We start from the raw sequence: 10540 nt of genomic DNA, 5'->3' as shown, positions 1-10540 counted from the left end.
CATGGTGGACAGAAGAGTGCAGTGAAATTATATATATATAAAAAAGGAACAGCATATTTAAGAAAGTAAAAAAGTCATATTCATTTAATGATTTTATTGAATACAAACACAAGCAATTGTCAGGAAAACAATTCGGATGGCAAAAAAGAATAATTGGAGGAAATTCTGTGATGAAATTGGAAAAGAGACCGATGTTAGTGAAATGTGGGGAATGATAAGAAAGATGGGAGGGATTCAACCTAATAGACAAATTCCAGTTTTAATTAATGAAGGAAAACAAGTCATATCTAACTCTGAAAAAGTAGAAGTATTGGCTGAAAATTGTTAAGGTTCGTAGTAATAGAAATATATCAAAAGAAATGAAATTATATAGAGAAAACAAAATGAAAGAAAATCCTAATATTTTAGAACAAAGAGATGCAAATGAAAGCTCAGATGAAGTTTTTACCATGTATGAATTAAATCAGGCACTTGTGGGAGTGAGAAACGCTTCTCCTGGTAAAGACGAAATATGTAATGAAATGATTAGATGCCTATCAGGTGTCAAATAACATTTTATTATCTTTTTAATAGAGTGTGGAAATTAGGAAAGCTCCCTACCTCTTGGAAACATGGCATAATTATTCCAATTGTAAAGCCAGGAAAAGATCATTCACAAGTTACAAGTTACAGACCAATTGCATTAACATCTAACCTCTGTAAACTAATGGAACAAATGGTAGTGGCAAGATTGAATTATGTTCTGGAATCAAAAGGTCTTATATGTCCTCATGAGAGTGGTTTTAGAAAAGGCAGAAACGCAACAGATGCCATTTTATGTCTAGAATAGAATATAAGAAAAGCTCAGGTTAATAAAGAAGTATTAGTTGGTGTGTTTTTGGACATTGAGAAGGCGTACGATATGATGTGGAAGGAAGGACTTTTAATTAAATTGAATAAAATGAATATTAATGATAGAATGTATAACTGGATTAAGGATTTTTTTAGAATGTATAATTGGATTAAGGATTTTTTAATTGATAGAACCATTCAAGTAAGGATTGGGTCTTCGTACTCAAAGAAATATGCAATTGAAAATGGTACTCCACAAGGTAGTGTGTGCAGCCCTATATTGTTCAACATAATGGTAAATTATATTTTTAATACAGTTGGACCAGGGATTGGAAAGTCTTTATATGCAGACGATGGTGCTTTATGGAAAAGCGGTAGAAATTTGTCGTATGTAGAAAAAAGCATGCAGAATGCTATTAAAGAAGTTGAAATGTGGGCAAGTAATTGGGGATTTTGAATATCAGTGGAAAAAAAAATTAAAATATGTTTTTCAAAAAAGAAGAAAACACCAGATGTTAAGTTAAAATGGTATGAGCCAAAACTAGAGCAAGTATCTGAATTTAGATTTTTAGGTATTTGGATGGATTCAAAGATAACATTTGCTAAACACATTCAACAGATAGTAGATAAATGTAAGAGAAGAATGAATGTAATGAGGTGTTTGGTAGGAATAGATTGGGGAGCTGATAGACAGTCTCTAAAAAGAATATACTGTGCACTTATAAGGTCTACATTAGATTATGGGAGCATGATTTATGGAACAGCTTCAGCATCTCTGTTAGATAAGGTGAATAAAATACAAAATCAGACATTGCGATTATGCTGTGGAGCATTTAAAACTTCTCCTGTATCATCGTTACAGGTTGAAATGAATGAGATGCCATTGGAGCTTCGCAGGTTGAAGCTGAAACTGGTGTATTGGGCTACTATAAAAGGGCATTCAGAAATGCATCCAATAAAAAGAGTATTAGAAAACTGCTGGGAACATGAATATGTAAATATAAATAGTTTTGGATGGAAAGCAAATAATGAGGCTCATCAAATTGGAATAAGTAATTGTGATGTTTGCAATACTGTTGTGTTGCCAGTAACACCTCCATGGTTATTCCCAATGCCTGCAGTTGACCTTCAGGTTTTAGTGAGTATAAATGATAAAAACAGACAAGAATCTAAAGATTCAATAGTACAGAAATATTTAGATCAGAAATATATATCAGTAACTCATATATATACAGATGGATCTAAAGATCCTGAAACAGGACGCACAGCAGCAGCAATATATGTTCCAAGGTTCAGGTATAGAATAGCAAAAAGAACATCTAATCACCTATCAGTTTATACAACAGAAATGATTGCAATATTATTGGCTCTTTAGTGGGTTGAAGAGATCAGTATACCTGAAGTGGTCATATGTCCAGACTCTTTTTCAGCATTATCAATTTTAATGAGTGGTAAATCTTCAACTAGACAAGACATTTTATCAGACATTTTACAAAGTTTGTTCAGAATGCAAACAAAAACAGTTGTCTTTTGTATGGATACCTGCACATATAGGAATAGAAGGAAATTAACTGGTGGATCAAATAGCAAAAAACAAACAAACATTAAAACATCCAGACATAGAGTTTAATGTTCTTTTTCTTCTTTAGCTTTTTAGTTTTTCCTTTAACATCAATGCTCCACACTCCATCCTAGTAGGTGGCGGTATATGCACCTAAAGCTGGTTTGCCAACCGCCATTAAAAAGTCAAAGAAGAGGTCTTTGTCGGTTCGCTGTCATGTTTAGTTTGCTCTTAGATGTTTATGATTTATCTGTCTCCTGGTTATTCTCTTGATTTGAAATTGGAATTAAAGATTGTGTGCTGGATTACTCCTGCGTCGTGTGCTTGTCTCCTGAGAGCACAGTACCTGTGACCGATGAACGGACCATTAAACAAGATGGATTGGGCTGAGGACCAGTTGTGCTGCCTGCGACATGGTGGTCGCCCTCTGGAATGGTATGTGGAGGAATTCATCGAGCTTTCCCATCAAGTGGGCTGTTCAGTTGGGACTGGATGAGAACACTATTCGTTGTCGTTCTCCAGTTTGTGACTTTTTGTTTGGGTTAATAAATTTCATCCTATATTTAAAAGGCTCTAACTTTGAAGTAGAGGAGGTTGGAGAAGTTAATAGTCGTTCTCATCCAGCCCCTTCTGAGAACCACTGGGCCTTGCCAGCTCACCCCATGTTGAGATCCTCCACATGCCTGGCCATTGGTCCCGACCATACCTATCCTCCTGTGTTTTCCCGAGCCCGGAAGTGGGTTTCTATCAGTGCTGACCTGGGGGCTAAGGTTGCGGACACCGCTATAACATCCGCACTGAAATCTGCCATCCATCCTCCGTTACATGCTCCCCGAACCAATCCGATCCTCAGCCCAGAACCCGTGGCCACATCACTCTCAAGCCCAGAGCCCGCTCCTCAATATTGCCCTCCTGTGCCCGCTCCTCGAAAGCACCCCCAGGATTCTGTTTTTCCCAAGAAAAGATGGTGATAATAAAGGACGACATTTATATAATATTCAAAAAATAGTTGGAAATGAGAGGATAATTTTTGGGAATAGAAAGGAAGACAGCATAATATCTCGTCTTCGAATTGGACACACTGCACTTAATCAATCATTATATATAATAGGAAAACATGAATCTGGACTTTGAGTTAAATGTGATCATCCTGAAACAGTTGAACATATTTTAGTAAAATGTAAAGGATATGAGAATGAAAGCTTACAACTTACAGAAGCACTTCATAGGAATTAATCAGATCTCACTTCAGAAATTGTTAAATAAAGATGCAACTATAGACAAGTTTCACATACTTCCTGTCCTGCACCAGCCTCTAGGGCGCCTGCCCCCCCTCCCTGTTACGGTTACGGTGTGGGGCGTACCTTCCGGGAGGGGGGCGATATCTGTCACGTGTTTGTTTCTGTTTAGTTCCTGTCTGCCCTTATTTGGTTCAGTTCGTTTTCTCATTTAGTTAATCATCATTCATTCAGATCACCGGTGTTGTATTAATCATCTCATTAGTTGCCTTTGTTTGGGTTTTGCTCAAGTCCTCAGTTCTCCCTTAGTCTTTGTCCGTTCACCATCATGTTTAGTTTGCTCTTTGATGTTTCTGATTTATCTGTCTCCTGGTTATTCTCTTGATTTGAAGTTGGAATGAAAGATTGTGTGCTGGATTACCCCTGCGTCGTGCGCTTGTCTCCTGAGAGCACAGTACCGGTGACAATTTATATTATATTATATCATATTATAAATAAAAGTACATTTTTAATAGGTTGTACATCTTTGTATTTATATGGACCGTAGGCAACTCTTTAAATTGCAGCTGTACCATCTGTTGAGCTAAAGCACCTTGCTTAGTTCCTTGCTGCTTGTGGCAGCATACAATATTGAGACGTATAGAAATTGAGAATTAAATCTTTAATTCTCAATGTCCATACAGAGATAGATCAATACAATTCTTAAACTTCCACATAGCAAAAAAACAAAAACAACAATCAATCCAAAGCATGTGTAAAAGTGAGAAATCTAAAAAAAACAGCAACAATACAGTTTAGCTATAGGGACAAAGAATCTGAGAAACTTTGCATTTGAGAAAGTGAAAGATTGGCTGAACTGAGCCAAGCTCTATCACGTTTTATACGCATAGTTTTCTTAACATACGCCAACCCTCTAACCCACTGGATTCTTGTGACCCTAAGCTCACTACAGCCTCATACATATCATAAAACCCTGCTGTGTTTGTATGCTAAAAATAACATGTCTCTTCTTCACAGAGTAGTGTGGCTGGGGGGTAGTAGACCAAGACAAAGGTAAATTCTAACTTTCTAATTATAGTCTCCTGCTGGAATGTTTTTGTATTTGTCTTTAAAAGCAAAAATGCAGATGTAAATTCTGAGGAAAATGCAAATAAAATGTTTACCCGGTCCCCTAGGCTTCCAGACCACAGAGTGGCCAGACAGGGTTAGTTTAGTTGTGTGTGTGTGTGTGTGTGTTTGTGCGTGTTGGGAGATGTAATCAGATGGATGATGGCCTGGATAATGCCTACACAGTCACTGGTATATCCATAGGTGGAAGGGTCGGGGGGGACAGGACCCCCCTATCTGAGGGTTGCCCCCCCTAAAAATATGATTAAAAACCACGCTGTGTATAGTAAATAACAATGTTTTATACTTTAAATAATTGTGTAAGTAGTAAAACGACACAAACGGGGCAAAAATGCATTTTAAGTTTAGAAACATTGAGTCTCCCCCTCCCTTGCCTCACAGTGCTTTGGTCCAAATGCCTGCTTTCCTCTTTTACATCACCTAAACACACATGAGTCCGGTGAGAGAGAACAAAGCCAATAGTTGTGGAACTCCAGTAAGTAAGGCTGCCAAGGCTATTTTATTCACTTAAACATCGGATGAAGTGATAATTTTTTCTCTAATACAGATGATGCTAATGTATTTTTCGATGAGTCCGCTATGCTAGCAATAATAACGTTACCTGCTTGAGGGAAAGGGTTGACAGGTTTTCATAACAAAACCTGCTACAATTGCTACTCAAAACTAGCTCAAACTATCTGCGTTTCGAGGGGGTCCCCCGGTAAAAATACATTGCGTTCGGGGGCTAAAATACACGTTATTGGAGTCGCTTCAACCAGCGGACATGAAAATCAACCCGCAGCAACAGTGATAAAGTAGCCCAATTCCATGGTAAAACCGCGGACTTGGCAACACTGTGACGGATAGTAACGTCTACAACGGACACGAGTGCTGTCACGGCGCGACCACAACAGCTTGAAGTTGTCTAATTTGGCACAGTCTCCCTGCTGCACTAATAGTAGTAAGGCTTTCCTCTGTGTATACATATCCTCACAAGTACAATTTTAGCTGTATTATTTGTGTCCCCTTCAAAAATTGCTCTTGAGAAATTTTATGCTTATTGTACATCATTACAGTGATGTTTGAGGATCAAACTTACCCTAGTTTTTTAATAGCCTATAATTCACCAAGAATCACACTATGAAAAATAGTAAATAGTAACTGCTTCAAATAGCAAACATATCAAAACAACAATAGACTATATGGCTTTACAAAAGCACATTAAAAATAAAACAAATATGAGAACATAGGCTATGATAAATAAAACTGTAGTTAACAAATGTTTAATATTTTCTAACTGTATTTAACATTTTCACAAACTGAATACAGTTATTACAACTTTTAAAAGTTTATGTTTTTGGAAATGGATCTTTTATATCTCTAATTAGGCTTATTATTTTGCATTTTAGGCTCATTTTGACCACAAATGTTATTTCTGCACATGTAATTGTGCAAGTATAATTGATTAGTTGATTTATTTTTATTATTCACTTCGGAGTTGTGACGGCGGAATTTTCAGGAATGTGCAACCTTATTATTCCTTGTTACAAAAAAAGCACACAAACGGTATGCTATTACTTTGGTTTAACAGCTAGTATGTGACCACCTTAAAAAAATCACAGCGTCTCTTTTGATAATTGAAGATAATAGCGCTCTTGTCCGAGATCTTCATGGCTAAAGTAGCGGTGCGCAACCAAGTAATCAGTAGCTATAATCACAATCATACGATTGCCAGCTAGCTATATTTGTCTGGCTGTTACAGTGTATTTGCGGTTTGTTTTGAATGTGCTGTAAAACGGGGACATTTCAGGGGACAGCTCCAGTCGGGGACAGGACACCAAAAACCGGGACTGTCCCCGGAAAACATGGACATCTGGTCACCCTATTGAGAGTAATTTTGCCTCTCTGGAATATAGTGATCTGTGTGACATTAGAATAAATATGTTGTATTTTTTTGTGTTATTTGCACGTTGTGGTTTTATTTTATTTACTTATTTTATTAATTTATTTTGCCCTTTTTCGGGGTGTCTATTTACACTAAGTGCAAATAGCCCACCTTGTTGGCAGAGGCTATTTACACTAACTCCGCCCACCAACGTGTGATTGGGCTAGTCAATATTACAAAAGACGGCGTGAGCTCCAGTGGCGTTGATGGTAAAACGCGTAGCACAGTCTTTTTGATGCGATCGACCCGGGAACCTGCCTTTTGCCGAACTTTTTCCCCTCCCTTTTCAAATCTCATATCACATCGGAAAGGCATTTATTTTCAATAAAAATGATGGAAATAATAAAAAAATTTGAAAATAAAGTAGCCTATCGGGTAGGTGTAGGGAGGGCATCCATTTAATAATTTGAATTATAATTATAATATACACTCAAAACGTTATTATTGCATACTGTTTTATAATGTAGGCTACTACAATACTGAGGTGCAGATAATTGCCACTATTTGCATTAAGTAGTAGGCTAGGCTATAAATAGCAAAAAATCCTGCTATTTTAACATAGTGTAAATAGAATCCATTGCTATTTGCACTTAGTGTAAATAGGCCTATCGCTATTTGCACTTAGTATAGCATCTATCGCTAAGAAAATATGCTATTTTAACTTAGTGTAAATAGCATCTATTGCTATTTGCACAAGTGTAAATAGCCTCTATCGATATTTACAGTTAGTGCAAATAGCTGCTGCCTTTTTTAAAATTGTAATATGATAATTATTCATTAATTCCATGACATCTTCACGACATGTATATTTCAGACATCGATTCATTCAAAGCTGCAGGCTAATTGAGTGAAATCATTCGATCTGAATTGTTGCTATTATGACATATCTTCATTTAAAATAAAGGCAATTAAATTGCGAATATTTTATTTTCCCCAGGGCAAACAAATTATTCCTAAAAAGAACTGTCTTCACTGAAACTATTTTAAAGGAAATAAAGTCATGTCTATTCCTTTAAATCTGTGGTCAAATCCATGTAATTGTGGTTTTCAGTTGAAAGATTGAGATGCTGTAAGGGACACAACATTTATTTGGTGTTGGCATGAATCTTAGTAAATGCCAATAATAATTTCAGGGGGATGGAAAAATACTGAGAAATGATGGGCTTATGTCAGCACACTAATACCAAACAGACCATCTAGATAAAGGCACAGGAAGCAAGGGGATGACCTGATCCCAGAACTCCCTAAAGCAAGGCCTGCACTGTCGGAGTGACAGAATCTCAGAGAGACTGCAAGTTTTATTGTGTACAAAACAGATGGATATATATCAGAAAAGAAAACAATGAGCAGATAAAGTTAATGCAAAAGGTGGATGTGGTGAAAGAGAAAAGGAAATAAACATTCTACAGAAAAGGAAATAAATCTGATGATGGCGTAAGGGAAATTATTGGCTGGGTCTTAACAGAGGGGGGTCTTCTCACTGAACTACCACCTTCAAACTGGTCTGCGGTCTTTTGTACTCCCTTTGGACAGTCAGATAACAAACCACATAAGAGTGGTCCTCATTACTCCTAATAAATGCATTACACCACTACAATATTTTAGACCTCAAGTAACCTCTGGAGTCACCAAAGACATCCTGTCCTGGTGTGCGTCATTATATTAAGTGCACTGGGCTCTCAGTGATGGTGGAAGAAAAGTTGGTTCACGATAAAACTGATTGCACAATACAACAGAGTGACTGCATATGGAAATATGAACTGTGCTGCAGTGGAACAGATTGTTTTCCAAAGTCCCTTTGTCAAAATAAAAATGTGGACACAGCGATTCTATCTTTTCTAACTGATTTAGAGTGAAACATAAAAAACAATTAGAACACAAAGGACTTGGAAAAGAACAAATGAAAACTCGTAACCATTTCAGAATTCATGTTTTAGGGGGTCGCTCCTGTAACAAATCATATTGAAACATATTTAACCTCACATAGGCCTAAAACATGTTTAAAATGACTGTGACCATAGTCTGCTGCATAGAGAATAGTGCTTGGTGTCAAATTGCCCTATAGTTTCACTACCGTGTTAAACTTGTGGCATGTCACTGACCTCACAGGTCTGTGCTGTATTGACTTTCTACTGTTAAATGGTAATATGGGGAAACAGCAAGGTCTGGAATAAATCAAGCAGTCCTTTCCAACATGCGAAAACACAAAGAAATGCAAAGCACTTATTAATGTAGCTATTTTACAGTACTTATAGCCTGATCAAGCTTGTTATTTCTACATTGACTGCAAACATAATGTTTTATTTGTCACACAGCTGCAATTATAAAACTTTCCCACATTTTCAATATTAAAATAAACAATAAGCTGATAACTTAGACATAACCTACTTTATGCAATGCTATTTATCTCCCATCTGGCTATATGGGAGAAGTCTGAAATTCAAATGATCAATTGCAAATATAAACCAAATTACAAAAAAATATCATGTTTTTCAGATAGTTTTAGGTGTGATGGATATTACTCTGATAAGTTCAGCCAGAAGTGAGACATTAAGGGTAAAGCAAGACAAACAAGTTGCATGATCAGTTGCCCTTTAAAATATCAGAAGGCAATGAAAGTCGACAATGATTAATACTTGCTCCAACGGTCTTGTTTTCAAATGCTATCGCTTGTCTGCAATCATCAATGTGGACATAGTGTAGGCCTTTATAAATAATGACATTTTGTGAATTATTCCCATAATTATTGCCTACCCATAATTAACCCATAATTAAGGTCTGCAAAAAACAAAAAACAAACAAAAAAAACACACAAAAGTTAAATTGTTGCACATGAACAAAAGTCGTTTGAAGAGGTTGTTACAGTAACAGTACGCTATTCGAGCGCTTGTAGACATAATAAATAAGAACACTCACAAAAAAACTTGAATGGTTTGTTTAAACGTACGAAAGGCATTTGGTTATAGCCAACTGTTCTAGAGGAGCCAACAGAACATTTTGCGCAAGAAGAATATCAAGGATTGTTCACCGAAAATTACCGCCGGAACCCCTTAATGTCTTAGTATAACTCTCACAGTAAGGAAAACCTTACAGATTCTAGAAAAAGTGCAGAAGTGCGAGAAATTTTCGTATCTAAGTGGAGCGCAGAGTCACGCTCTGATCCTTTACTGGTGCAAGATCAGCGCACAGTTGCGCGCTCGACTCCGCGCTGGCATTGCTGCCAGCCTCAGTCACTCCTAAACACCGCCTTTCGTGGGAGGCAACATTAGACACCGGCTGAACTTAAGTACTTCGCTGTTGTCTCACATCATTCGTTTCGCTGAATTATTCCTAAGGCGTTTTCCAGGTGTTTTCTTATGCTCACCAATAATAACTGTGAGAAACAAGGACACCCCGTTATCGCGACGTTAACAGGTAGCCCAGGGAACTGACAGCATTGAATGATTTGTTATTGATATCCTGGGAACCCAGAATACTCTTAAAAGTCATCGATCTGGAAGGAGGATATCTTTCTCACGGATTTGATGGATGTTTGATCGGTTGGTGATGCCCATTTATATCATCGATCGCAAATTTCCAGAGACACCTGGTGAGTCTACGCATGCTGCACATGGCTTAGAAACATGGTGTACTGACCAAGATTTCATTTAGGCACTGGTTGGGAAATGGTAAAAGTTGTTTTATTTAATAACATGTGTAGATATGTCCTTATTATATATTAAGATACACACTGCTCTGAAAGTATGGGCTGCCTACTTAATGCGTTTCAGTATTTACCTGCCTTTAAATAGCATCTCAGATAAAATAAAATAAAAATAAAATCTAAAATTAGATGCGTAATTAACTTAATTCAGAACT

General features: G+C 37.0%; 1 protein-coding gene across 1 annotated transcript in view; it reads left to right on the top strand.

The window, feature by feature from the left end:
* The first annotated feature begins 10002 nt into the window (after positions 1-10002).
* Positions 10003-10540, top strand: part of LOC107714225 (neprilysin-like) — a 46129-nt gene continuing 45591 nt past the window's right edge. The window contains exon 1 of the mRNA XM_016520025.1: positions 10003-10271. Within this exon, the coding sequence (XP_016375511.1) occupies positions 10211-10271 (61 nt within the window). The 5' untranslated portion in view covers positions 10003-10210. The remainder of the gene's footprint in view (positions 10272-10540) is intronic.

This window comes from Sinocyclocheilus rhinocerous, unplaced genomic scaffold (assembly GCF_001515625.1).
Source record: "Sinocyclocheilus rhinocerous isolate Xijiao unplaced genomic scaffold, SAMN03320098_v1.1 scaffold1020, whole genome shotgun sequence".
Lineage (NCBI taxonomy): Eukaryota > Metazoa > Chordata > Actinopteri > Cypriniformes > Cyprinidae > Sinocyclocheilus > Sinocyclocheilus rhinocerous.
Note: the sequence above shows the minus strand (reverse complement) of the source record. Positions and strands in the feature narration are given on the sequence as shown.